This window comes from Crocuta crocuta, unplaced genomic scaffold (genome assembly GCF_008692635.1).
Source record: "Crocuta crocuta isolate KB4526 unplaced genomic scaffold, BGI_CrCroc_1.0 scaffold246, whole genome shotgun sequence".
NCBI lineage: Eukaryota > Metazoa > Chordata > Mammalia > Carnivora > Hyaenidae > Crocuta > Crocuta crocuta.
Window position 1 is genome coordinate 3,813,512 of NW_027531902.1, and position 12,984 is coordinate 3,826,495.

Consider the following 12,984-nt stretch of genomic DNA (forward strand, 5'->3'; position numbering starts at 1 on the left):
TTATTTCCAAGAGAGAGAGAGAGAGAGAGAGAGAGAGAGAGTGGGAGGAACAGTGTGAGCAGGGGAGGGTCAGAGAGAGAGGGAGTCACAGACTCTGAAACAGGCTCCAGGCTCCGAGCCGGCAGTCAGCACAGAGCCCGATGCGGGGCTTGAACCCACGAACCGCGAGATCACGACCTAAGTGAAAGTCGGACGCTTAACTGACTAAGCCACCCAGGCGCCCCTCTATTTGCTCAGTTTTGATGTGAACCTAAAACTGCTCTAAGAAAGTCTATTAAAAACTAATAACTGGTGTGCTGACATAGTAATGGGTATATATACATACACATACATACATTACATACCAAGGCACAGCCAACAATGGGTCTGAATTCAATGTCTTTATTAATGGGCAGATTATTCAATATTGAACAAGTATTCGCTCATACCCTGAATGGTGAAAGCTCTCCCCACCCCCATCTCCAAATTCTTCCTAACACAAGTTTGGGGCAATGAAACTGCCCAGTAACATGGAATAACACATAGGGGAAAGCGAGCCTTTGTCCTCTCAAGCCCTTTTGGGAACAGATCCACGGAGTATGTAGAAAAGGATGGATCACTTTAAGTGTTCACTGAAATACAAACTCCTTCAGGAGGGAGAAGACAGAAATCCTCAGAGGTCAAAAAACCATTGAAATTTCTGTGTAATTGTCAACTGGATCCTTCTGGAACAGAGTAAGGCACGTTCTACTCCAGGGGTGATGGGACCAAGAAGGGACTGGCAATGCTACAGGTGAGTCTAGCAACGCTGTCTGTCTTGGGGAAGTCGGACCACCCCTTCAGCTGCGCTGCTGTGAAGCTGCAGCTAGACTGCGTACAGAAACGTGCTTTACGGCTTGCGGAAAGCAGTGTTGCAAACGAGTCGTGTGCCAGGACTTGCAGGCCCAAACAGGAGTTGGCAAGAGATTGATAAGAGAGAACCATACTTAAAACTGCCCTTCGGTTGCTGGGCATGTTATCTGTAGACCTCCAGCTGCGTGAAAAGTAAAGTCACGATGTCCAAACGTGACCCTCTGAGGTGTCAGGTTACTTCTGTTCCTCCAATAACACCAACCATCATAGTGTGACAGCCCACCTGTCAGCCGGAGTCTGCCCGCCTGGTCCACCCCAGCCCAGTTCACTGGCTCGGCTTAGATTCTTGTGCATTGACAGGTCTGCCAAATGGGAAACTTCCGGGTGTCTAGTTTAGTTTTATTGGACAGCAGGTGCAGTGTTGGACTACTTCTCTTGACACAGGAAAACTTCTGGACCTTTCCAGTAACAGGTCAAACAACTGAGTTTATCAAATAAAGCCAGTTAGGATGTCAGTGTCCCTGTGAAAGGCTGTGGAACCCCCAGCTAACCTGACTAGATGTTGCACCCCAGGGCAGTAGGTCAGAAATTAAACAAACGCAAGGTACATCTAGTACACACTAGAAACCAATGCAGCACTCCTCAGTGGCATTCTTTGATTTGCTGGATTGTGACAGTCCAGCAGCGTTGGTGATTCAATGTCATCATAGGACAGGGTTGTCCTATGCTGTTGCCAATCGAGGTTCACACCAGCCCTTTCAACTTGCCTTGAATTCAGGCCAGTTATAAGGATTCACTATTCTTACGAATTGCACGTGTTTTCTGATGGGGAAGAAGTGAGGTCTTGGCACCCTCGGACAGTCCTGCCTAGCAGTCCTAGACCTTAGCTGCCAGGCGGGGCTTTCTCCCTTGGGAAAAATGGTCATGGTCATTGGCCACTAGGAGATCAGGGTTCTGCCCAATGTGGACTGTTTAACGCTCAATGGTAACAGTTACATCCTAACAAGGGAAGGGAACTCAATGAGATGCTACTGTACTCATGACCTCACTTTGTGCCATGATTTTCCTATGCTTGCTACTTTATAATAATCTTGCCACTGAAAAGTCAAGGGAGGGTCTCAGGGCCACAACTGAATGGGAAAGTGGTAGCCGGCCACCAGCCTGCTGTCATCTCAAGCAGTTGACGGAAGCAGGAGCCAGCCTGTGGGAGTTGGGGTGGATGGCGCACCTCCAGCCCTACTCACATGTCACATTAGAAACAGGAGGTTAGGGGGGCGCCTGGGTGGCTCACTCAGTTAAGCGTNTCCCTGCTCATGCTGTGTCTCTCTCTCTCTCAGAAATAAACATTAAAAAAAAAAAAAACAACAAAAAACCATGCAAGGTGAGAGCTGAAGGCTCTCGTATAGTCCCAAGTCAAAACCAAAAAGGGACTTGGTGACAGACCCTTGACTCGTGTCTTCTGGAGTCCTACATCTTTCCCTCATTGCCTTATAAAGCTAATTAATCAATTAAAGTCCTGGCAGGGCGCTTGGCTGGCTCTGTCAGAGAGCACGTGACTCTGATCTCCGGGTTGTGAGTTCAAGCCGCACATTGGGCATGGAGTCTACCTAAAAATAAACAGAAATAAAATAAATAAAGGTCCTGGCAAGGAAGAGGACACCACCGATCACAGACCAAGAATTCCCGTAGGAGACTCTCCCTGCTCTTCCCAAGGGAAGTCTTGGGACATGAATCATAGTGACAATGGAGACAATATGAGTAGGGGAGCAAAAGGGAGTGTCTGGAATCCTCAACAGGACCAAGTTTAGAGTGATGGCTGCGAGCTTTCCCTGCCAGGAGCTCACGTGCAGCCAGTGGCTACAACTTCCAGGAGGCAAGGGGCCAAAGCAGGACAGGCTCACGCCCTGTCTTTGTTGACCCACTCACAGCTATGGGAATTCCTATATGAGGATGCAGAGAGGAAAGCAGGCAGTCACATCTGTGTCCTTTATTCCACCTGGTGGGCATACTGAGGAGCCATATGCGGGATCCCGTCTCAACAGGCTGCTGGAAAGTTCGCCAGGCCTGAGGCACACAGCCACTGGGGCTTTGCTCTCCAGGCAGGGGGCAGGGGGTGGCAGGGATGAGCTGAACCTGGAGGCCCAGACCCCAGCACTAACAGGGAGCAGAGAGTAAGGAAGTAGGCCCACGATGGAAGGGGGCAGTGAGGGGCCTCGAAGGACTTAAGCTGAGCATTTGGAGGTGAGAGGCCTTTCCACCCAGCCCTCATGTCCGTGGGCATCCATGCCCAGGCTGTGGGTTGAGGCGAGGCTATGGCTGGCCACTGTGCTGCTGTGTTCTTCCGGAGGGCCCCTTCCTTGTTCCCGTGGCTGAAGTCTGGGAGCAGCAATGACTCAGCAAAAGAATGCAGATTTCACTCAATGGAGTCCCACCATTCTGGAAAAGGGCTGTGTTGGGCCTTCAGGAATGACACGGAAGGAAGAGGAGAGCAGGAGACGAGGATAGGCTACAGGGGCTACCAGCCTGAGGACAGAGGCTGGGAGCTACATGCAACAGGGCCAGACGAGCGTTCAGTGGGATCGGGGGGAGGCTGAGATACTTCTGGGCTCGGTCCCCACCAAAGATGGGAGAACTGGGGCAGAGCCACCAGCCACCTGCCTAGGAGCCAGAACTCAGGCACCAAGTAAAAAAGATTCCTTTGCAGAACCTCCACCCGCTCCCTCAGCAGTCTCCGAGGGGCCCCAGACAGGCGCTGGGGCCGGGGCCGCAGGGCCTACTGCCGGGATATCATGGCAAGGGCCCAGTCCAGAAGGGCCACGGTGATGTCCTGCAGGCGGAGCCAGAGCCAGCGGGCAGCCTCACCGAGCTGTGTCTTCATGCAGTCCCAGGTCACTTCGCCTCTGCGAGGAAAGCAGAACACTTGTGGGGCTTGGGAAGCGATGCTGAGTCACAGGGTTGCAGCTCAGGCCCATAACCTGCATCCCAGGGTCGCGGACGGCCGCTCGAGGGGTGGGGCGGGGTGGGGCACAGGGAGAGACGGAACAGAGAGGCTCGACCCCGAGGACGGACGGGGAGGGGGCCCAGTCCTCACCTGCACGCCTCATGGCAGTGCTCCCGGGCCTGGGCCAGGGCCTTGAGCAGTATGTGCCACAGCGGCAGCAACACGTTCTGGTGAAGCAGCAGGAGCAGCTCCCTCAGGGACTGGAGCAGCTGGGTCAGCGTGGCAGGGAGCTGGACCTGTAGCCGCGGCGCAGACAAGGGGGAGGCTAGACCCCCGGGACAATGCATCCGGGTCCTGAGGACCCACTCCACATGGGGCTGCGCCCCCCAGCCCCTGGGGACACCAGCCATTCTCCGACCTCCCCGTCTCCGGCTTACCCTCTGGGAGAGGCTGGTGAGGCTGTCCCCAAACCAGGCAAGGTGGGAGGCACAGTGGGCAGAAAGAAAGCTGACCGTGGCATTGGTGTGGGTCCAGGCCAACTGCAAACCGGGCCTCACCACGGTCAGCAGGTGGGAGCCCCAGGCCGGCAGTGTCTCCTGCAGCCAGCTGTAGGGGAAGACGGAGGGGAGGAAGGAAGGCTGAGTCTCTTCAGACAGCTCGGCTCCCCTGAGAACAGCTGGGGGGAAACGAGGCCTTGGGAAGGGAAAACCACAATCATTTCCACCAGATGCCGTCACCACCTTGAACACCAAGCCCCCTCCCCATCCCCTTTACTCCCCTCCCGAGGCGGAGCTCACCTGTAGCCTTGCAGGCTGTAGGAGTAGACCTTGGCACATACTTGCTGTCCAGCAGGCAAGAACCCAGATGATTGAAGCAACCGGCCAGAAAGGGAGGCTGAGTAAAGGGGGGCCTCTGGTGAGCTGGGGGGTGAGGGGGACAGGGCGTGGGGAGACGGACACTACAGGCCTTAGAGCAGGCCCTGTGAGGGACGCAGCAGAGCTCAGCCGGCTCCAGTCTGCTCCGGAGCATGCTCGCTCGGAGGGAGGGATGCAGGCCTGGGCGGCTGAACCCATTTCGCCTGCTCGGTCGGGTGAGCGGCCCCGCAGCTGTCGGGCAGCCTTGGGCTGGAGGGTGCACCTGTCTATGTACCAGCTGGGACCTTACAGTAATTGGTAAATCTGACCCTCAGCTTCCTCGGGAGTTAGAAAGTAGACAACGCTTTCTCAAATGAGACCACGACACACAAGCATTTCTACACCGCAAAGCCACAGTCCAATCTGAAGTGGCAACGTAGCAGTTGTGGACAGAAAAGCCTGTCTGGAAAGGCACCTTCTGTAGTATCAGGACACGGCAGTGTTAGGGGCAGTGGGTGCCACACCAAACTCTAGGCCTCACCCTCGTGCCATCCTCCCTGCCTGCCAATTCCTGCTTACCCTGGAAAGAGCTGTGTGACCGGAAGTCATGGCACAGGAAACCTACGGCAAAGATCAGCACCAGTAGGAGCAGCCGTATCCAGGGCGGCCGGTAGCCCCGTGCCTGCTGCAACAGGCCCTGCGAGGAGAGGGGGCGGGAGCGGTTGTCAGAGGGAAGGGGGTGGTCCCAAGCCAGGCGTTCCAGGAAGGGGGTCAAGCCCTCACATGAGCCCAGAGGTAGTGGGGGCTCCAGGGACAGGTGGGGCGGAGGATGTGCTGAGACAGAGGCTGAGGATGGGGTGTGCGTGGGGGAGGGCTGGGTGATGGCACCTTGCAGGCTGTGTCGCAGCTGATGGCATCCTGGTTGCTGCAGCTGCCCTTCCTCAGCAGCTCCTGGTTGGCCAGCTTGAAGGACTGAATGGTTTCTTGCAAAGACTTCTGCGTCTACCGGATAAGAAGAGTCTGGGTTGAGAAGACAGCGTTCAGTCTGTAAGGGAAGCCTGAGCCTCCGCCCTGTGCCACTGTCCATGCCAAACGCATGAATACAGTGCCTTCTCAGGGAGGGGGCAGTGGTTGAGGGGTACGAGCCCAGGACCCAGGCGAGGCTCGGCCTGCCACGTCCTCCCAGCTCCTCACCTTCTTGGGAATCTGCTCCCAGGACCTGAGCAGGTGTTCCAGCAGCAGGCTATGGGGAAAGCACAACCCCTTCCAATCAGGGGGCCCACTTGGCCCTTCCCGTCCTTCTGTCCCCCGTTAGGCCCCGGCTCCTTCACTTCCCTCCCACAGTGAACAGCTTCCTAGAGGCCACCCGGACAAAGTTCCCGCTCAATTTGAGAGGCATGAACCTGAAGGACAGTGACAGAGTTTCCCGTCCTACTTCTAGGCTAGGACAGGTGGGGAAGAACAGACTGGGCTTCTCTGCATGGATCAGACGTGGGCAGCCCCCCACCCCCACCTGCCTGGACTGTGACAAGTGCTTGGGGTACAGCTGCCTCCAGACACTGGCGCTGAGGGGGTCCACCGTCAGGCACTCGGTCAGGCTGCTCAGGAGCTGCACAGGGGACAGGAGATGGGAGAAATGGCTGGGGCCTGGGCTGCTGGGGGGAAGTCAGGAGAGGTAACCCCTGGCCCCTAAGTGAGGCTGCCCAGACAACACATCCCCCCCCAGAAAATGGGATAATCACGCCAAGGCCCCAGAAATCTCTAAGAGGTCATAAGGGAAAGGCTGCGGCCCCCAACCCAGAGCTTGAGCTGGAAGGTCACCCCTCCGTAAGAGGCAGGTCATCAGAGACCAGCTTAGTTCTGTCCTTGGGAGGGTGGTACACAAGTGAGCTGGGCAGGTGGCTATCGGGGGAGCTAAGGAGGTGCCCAGAACACGGGCCCCATGAAGGCAGGGGCCTCATCAGCAGGCAGGGCCCTCTGCGGCAGCCTCCCGCCATTTCCTCACCTCTTTCTTCATCTCAGCGGGGCAGCTGGGGGTGGCTCTGGACAGGAAGGAGGGGAAGTACGTGTGCAGGACGGATTCCGGCTTCGCCCCAAATGCCAGCACCTTCAGTCGGGGGTAGAGCTGACACAGCTGCTCCTGCAGGCTGGGGCGGGGGTGGGGAGGAGAGCCGGGCACAGGCTCATAGGGAGCTCTGTGATGTGGCCCTTTTGCCTGCCTGAGTGAGGGGAGTCGCGAAGGGCCTTTTGATGGCTCGGAGTCTTTTCAGACACAGAGAATCCCCGGAAACACTGTTGAAGTCATGGATCTTCTCCCCAGGAAAATGCCCATACGGCAATGATACTCGAGGGTCCACATAATTTCAGGAGGTTCACTGACCCCTTGAACCTTGCAGGTTGAGAATCTCCAATTTAGGATGGTTGGGGAAGAGGGGACAGGAAATAAGCTGCCTGCTCCCGACTCTGGGGTCCGTCACCACAGGTGTGCCCCAGGGCAGTCCTACCTGGGTGTCAGGGAGTTGTTGGGCATGTAGGCAAAGTCCAGAAGCGGGAAGAAGTCCTTGGGGCCAATCATGCCAAAGCCCTTGGTGAGGTTGGGGTGCATCCTATGGGGGAAGAAAAAACAGGCTTGTGGAGACTACCAACTGGGCTATGATCCCAGCGAAAACCAACATCTAGGGAAATGGGCATCAACTCTGCCCCACCTCCCTACCCCTTCATAGCTTCTTTCCTTTCCTTCCTCACATTCTGATCAGGAGGGGCTGGTCCTGGTTTTCCTCATGTCTATGGAGACCAGGATCGCAGCACCTCATTTTGCTGAAACAGCAACTTTGTGTGGGTTTTTTTTTTTTTATTTGTTTAAAATTTTTTTTAAGTTTTATTTATTTTATTTTGAGGGAGAGAGCATGAGCAGGGGAGGGGCAGAGAAAGAGGGAGAGAGAGAATCCCAAGCAGGCTCAGCACTGTCAGTACAGAGCCCGATGTGGGGCTCAAACCCATAAACCATGAGATCGTGCCCTGAGCCGAAATCAGGAGTCAGATGCTCAACCTACCGAGCCACCCAGGAGCCCCTGAAGCGGCAACTGTGGACACCATGAGCCTTCCTGGCTGACCCTCCCTACCCCCCAAGTACTCACAGGAGCAGCCGATCCAGGTATGCAATGGCGAAGGGAGACAGAGACTTGATGCCCAGCACGGGCAGCATGATCCCCAGCCACACTGAGGAGACACAGTTCAGGGAGGGAGACTCAGGCCTGGACCCACTGGGGATGTCAAAGAGGAGCTTACTGCCTCCAAGACCACCCCTCTTTCATCCCCACGTCTTCGTTACCTTTTAGTCCTTCAGTGAGGTTGGTAAAACCTGCTTGGCCCAGGGCCCACATGATGGTCAGACACTTTGCTGGACGGCTCTGGTGAGACCTCAGCAGCTCCAGGAACTGAGGAGACCGGGGGGAAAGGCAGGTTGGAATGGGGCAAAGCACCGGGGGCAGCCCCAAAGCCAGATAGGAAGAGACGTCAACAGAGAGAGAAGGGACAGGCCACAGAGCAGTGAAGCCCCAGAGGAGTACAGGGTATGATTCAGAGCATGGCTCTGGCACCAGGCTGTGGCCTTGGCCCACACTTTCCACTTACTGGTTCACTAACTCTAGGAAAGTTACTGAACCCCTCTGTGGCTCACTCTTCCCATCTATTGAATGAGAAGAGCGGCAGTACCTACCTCACGTACACACAAAGCAGATCCAGAGCAAGCCCTGGCAGCTCTTGCCATCATTACGGGTCTTACAGGGTCTTCCACTATCCCTTAACCCGGCCCAACAGTGTAGATTCCGCCCAGCCTCCCCAGTCCTGGCCTCCCGGTGTCCCCACCGCCAGCCTGAGCTCACCTTGCCCAGGTTCATGGTGGCAATCTTGGGCTTGTCTTGCAGAATGGCCTGGATACAGATGCGGTAACCATGCAGTGACTCCCCTGAAGAGATATGTGTTCTCAGACGTACATACACTACTTGGCACCCCAAATCTGAAATCTCCCTTCTGGCAGCTGTGAGCCCAGAACCCAGGCCCAGCGACCTCTAACTTTCTTTTTCCAAAAGAGTGTTGCGATCAGCACAGTTCCCTGCTGGAAACAGAACCACCCAGCCCATGTGGAAGCAGGAAAAAGGGACTAGTGGGTCTCCAAGATGGGGCGGGGCTAACCCTCCCAGGGGGGCTCGCTCACCTGGCATCTTATCCAGCTCTTGCAGCATAGTGAAGAGACAGTGGTCAAAAAAGAGCTCCAGAGAGCCTGCTGCCTTGGCCAGTAGCCCTCGGATGATCCCACGCAGCTCCCGGCTCACCAGGCTGTAGGGATAATCTGGGGCCGACAGGCCTCCACGTGAGTGCTGGGACCAGAAGCCTCTGCCCGTTCTGTGCACCCCGAGAGCAGGGGGTGCAGGCAGAAAGGCCCCTGCTCGGAGGCTGGCATCCTCCCCATCCCAGTGAGGCCCCGGCGCTTTCACAGCTGTCATGATTCGAGAACATCTTGATTTATGCACACGAGTCAGGACAGGGCAGGGGGCACCGGGCTCTGTTACTAACCAATGTGCTAACACAGAGCCCTTTTGGTGTTTTCTCGAACTGGTCTGATTTTGAGGGAGGTGGAAGAACGAACCGTGAGTATGCTGGCTTAGGGTGGGTTCACTTAGAGGCGCTTGCAGCTTGTAGTTGAGATAGCTGGCCAGGTCCTTCAACCACACAGATGGGTTTCCAGAGAACACGCTTTGGCTCTTGTCTAGTTCCTTCTGGAGGGCTGCCACGTCCAGCTGCCAGGGACACAGGCCCCCCGTGGTGCGTTATGAGCGAGTACAGGGCAGAGGTGGAAAAAACGGGTCAACTGGGCAAAGGCAGAAGGAAAAAGGGCTTCTGCTTGTAAATGTTAAGTAAGCGGAATGCCACAGTATCGCTGCATCCAGATATTTGGAGAAAAGAGTACAGCTGGGGTTGCTGATCTCAGGGCCCAGTACTCTTAAGCCCTTCACAGGTTCAAGGGGACCAGATGGACAATGAAACATTGCTGCTTCCACGGGGCAAGGAACCACAGCTGTTTCTCTACCCCCTCCCCAGTATCCCTGGGTCTTTAAGGCTCTCCCTGCGCTAGATTTCCCTGTAAACTTATTTCCTATCTGTCTCCAATGCAAACATTCTACACCTTGGGATTTCTGCCCTTTCCTGAATGTCTCCTCCCAAAACTAGTGTCCTGAATTCCACAGGTACCTCAATGGCCACCGCCACGCCCTTGTTCCTTTCATCTTCTCTACATTCCCACTGTCCCCCCACCTAAAGTCTAGGCACACTCACGGCTTTCAGTGCCTCCTCCAGGCTGCGGAAGCGACCCTGCTTCTGGTTTTGGTTGGTGAGGGCTGCCGCTTTCTTGGTCTGCTTCTTGTTCGCGGGTTTTTTAGGCTCCACGGCCGGGGGTGGAACTTGCTCCTTATTCTGCCGCTTCAGGATTTTCTCAAAGCCCCGCTCATAAAGGGTGCTTGTCGTCTGAATTGGAGCTGGGTAATGACAGGCAGAGAAAAGGGGGACCATCCTTTTATAGCGGTCCCCTTAAGGGAATAGCGGTCCCTTCCCCCACACTGCCACCAAACTCGGCTCCAGTGGGGAGCCTGCCTCAAAGCCCCTGTTTGCGTCCTGCTTAAGGAGCAGGGCCAGCAGCCCTTCTGGTTGCTTCTTTCAGTCACGGCAGCTCTTGAGTTCATAGGCTCTTTCACAGAGGTGAGGCATTTCTTTATTAGATAAATCAGAGCACGTGGGAACTAACAGAGGAGTCGGATACAGAGGGCTGGCTTCCTTGGTGAGTGGCTACCGGTCTGGGAGGTCGGGACTTTTCCGGCTTGGTTCCAATGTGACAACTCTACAATCAACAAGTGGCAAGATCTCTCCACTCTCCAGGAGACTTTGAGGAAAAAGGCGCCACTTAATTTACTCGGTGGGTGTCCAGAGTGAGTGGTGGGTCGCTCCTCCCGCGGCGGGGCCTCCCTTCGGTGTCCCCCCACCCCTCCCACACCTGCTGGTTACTGGAGAAGGCGGCGCCGAGCGCTATGAAGCCGGCCGCCTCTCCCCAGCTCTCAGACATCTGCCCAGAGGCCAGGCTAGGGCCGGGGACGGCTGGTAGGGTGTGTGCGCGGACCGCAGTCCCGGGCCCCTCGGACACGGGATCCCGGGAAAAGCATCTAACTCCACTGGGCCTCAGTTTACTCCTCTGCGAGGCGAGGACAGCCCCCTCCTAGCGCTGTCTACCTCCTGTGAGGCTCAAGAGGCAAGGCACGGTAGCGCTCGCTGGACAGGGTGCGGTGCCGATCGGCAGGAGAGCCCAGGGGCTCCGGTGGCCGCTCGCTACCTCGCGGGAAGGGCAGGCCCGGGGCCGGGAGGCGGCGCTGGCGGCCGGCCGGGGNGGTCCGGCGCGGACACGCCGCGCTCTGCCACGTCTCCTCGCAGGGCCTCTCGGCGCGTGACGCCAACCGCGAGGCAGCCTGGGACTTGTAGTCTTTCGTTTTCGCTGCGTTATCCCTAGGAAGGTATACGGTCGGGGCTGGGGGCTGGGGTCTCCTTTGTAGCAAAAAAACCATCCATGCAAAGGTGTTGAGATGAGAGACTATTGCATTCAGAAAAATTTTAATTAAGCATCTATTGTATGAAGGCCATTTGCATTGGACATTTAACCAGTTGGGGTTTTCTTTGCTTTCTAGTGGTGCCAGAAAGATGGAATGGAACGTTCTCCTTACCTTCGGGGGGAGTTTGAAGATGAAATGCTTTCTTCCTTCTAGGAAAGTGCTAAGTTTTGTTGTTGTTGTTGTTGTTGTTGTTGTTAGTGTTTAAACTTTGAGTTATTGGGCTATAAAAAAAATCTATTGTGGAAGAACAGGAAGAGGATGGAGCCTGAGGGTAGGGACAGTGTTGGAGGACAGGAAATGGAGAGTGGGGACCCCTTCTGATAGAAAAGCCTGGGGTTCTGGGAAAGCCAGAGCTGTTTCCCCATACGGGGAATAGGAAAGAATGGCTCTGACCCCTAGTGCAAGAGTCAGTCTGAAGTCCCAGATGTGGCCGGGGGTAATCAAGAGCTCCAGACCTGAGGAACCACTGAAACAGGTTACTGCTGACTTTTCTGTCCCTGGAGGGCCTTCCACCATGCTTGTAGTATCACGTGAAACCTCAAAATTTAAAGCATCCCAGTAGGGGAGGATGAGGGTAGGAGAAATGAAAGTAATTTATTACAATTAAGGAAATGTGCTATTTCATGTACACTCCTACATTTCAGGGTGAGATTCATACCTGCCATACTGAGGTACAAGACAGGTGAGGCCTTACAGTAAGACCTGATGGAGTCCAAATTCCTACAGGATGAACAGCTCGGGAAGTGATGAGGCCCTTAGGAAGGAGATTAGACACATCTTCCTTAAAGAGGTGTCATTTGAGATGGGTCCTGGGAACTTGGAGAATTTTCACTGGTTGGAGATCAGGACAGGTAGAAAGAACAGGCCAGCCATATGGATTTATTGCTTTAAGTGAAAGCCTAGAGGTGGGGCACCGCAGGGGAAAGCTGGGAAACTGGAAGTAGTTCAGGGTGATGGTGCTTAATGAGATTTGGGAGGTGAAGAAGGTTGGAAAGGGATCTGAGCCCATATGCTATGGTCTGCCAGAAATTTGGACTGGGAAGCCAGTGAGAAAGTGGCATGATCTACTGTTTTAGAAAAATAAATGGGTTTGTGTGAAGGGGAGGGTGGGACGGGGGGGTGGGGAGGCAGGGGAGATGACCAGCTCTTGCTGCCTCTTGCCTGTCCTCTAGCACCTTCTGGCCTGTCTGTGGCTGACCTTGCCTTAGTTTCCTCTGAAATGGAGTACTTTGGCCAAGGACCATAGCTGAGCTCCTTCATTCATCAATTCATTTTTTTTTTTTTTTTTTTTCAGATCATTGTTTTAATTCTACTCAGTCTCACAACAATATCTCCTTTGCTCAACCCCTTTTGTGTCACATGGCTGGTCACAGAAGAGATGCTCTTTTCTGAAGAGAAACAGAACGAGCTTTCTGTAGGGTCTGCTCCATGGTGGAGATCTTTCAAAGGATGGGAGGGCCTTTCTTTTCCGCCTTTCCCTGGGGTGGTCTGGCAGGTCATTGGTTGTAACTTGGCATCCAAGTTCGAAGTCATTCACTTACTTACCAGGCAGCTCTTCCTAAGCTCCTTCTCTACCTAAGCACCGGGCACTGTGCCAGGTGGAGCTGGAAGGTTCACCTCACTTGCCTGTGCGGAAATCGAGGCCTGTGTGAGACGACTGTGTAAGCAGAAAATTACAGTTCACCATCTTAAGTGTTCCATGAGA

The 12,984-nt window shown here is 55.0% G+C and overlaps 1 protein-coding gene across 1 annotated transcript; it reads right to left on the bottom strand.

Moving 5' to 3' along the window:
- Window positions 1-2,803: 2,803 nt before the first annotated feature.
- On the bottom strand, window positions 2,804-10,711 carry TMEM214 (transmembrane protein 214). Its single transcript, XM_077774076.1, has 16 exons — window positions 9,961-10,711; window positions 9,275-9,425; window positions 8,843-8,977; window positions 8,511-8,593; window positions 7,958-8,063; window positions 7,764-7,845; window positions 7,131-7,232; window positions 6,632-6,773; window positions 6,144-6,235; window positions 5,821-5,869; window positions 5,515-5,628; window positions 5,206-5,323; window positions 4,570-4,666; window positions 4,210-4,378; window positions 3,923-4,068; window positions 2,804-3,731 (listed from the first exon to the last, which is right to left on the bottom strand). Exons 1-16 carry the CDS (start codon window positions 10,192-10,194, stop codon window positions 3,605-3,607), a joined length of 1,947 nt encoding a protein of 648 aa, XP_077630202.1. The 5' UTR covers window positions 10,195-10,711; the 3' UTR covers window positions 2,804-3,604.
- Window positions 10,712-12,984: the final 2,273 nt, after the last annotated feature.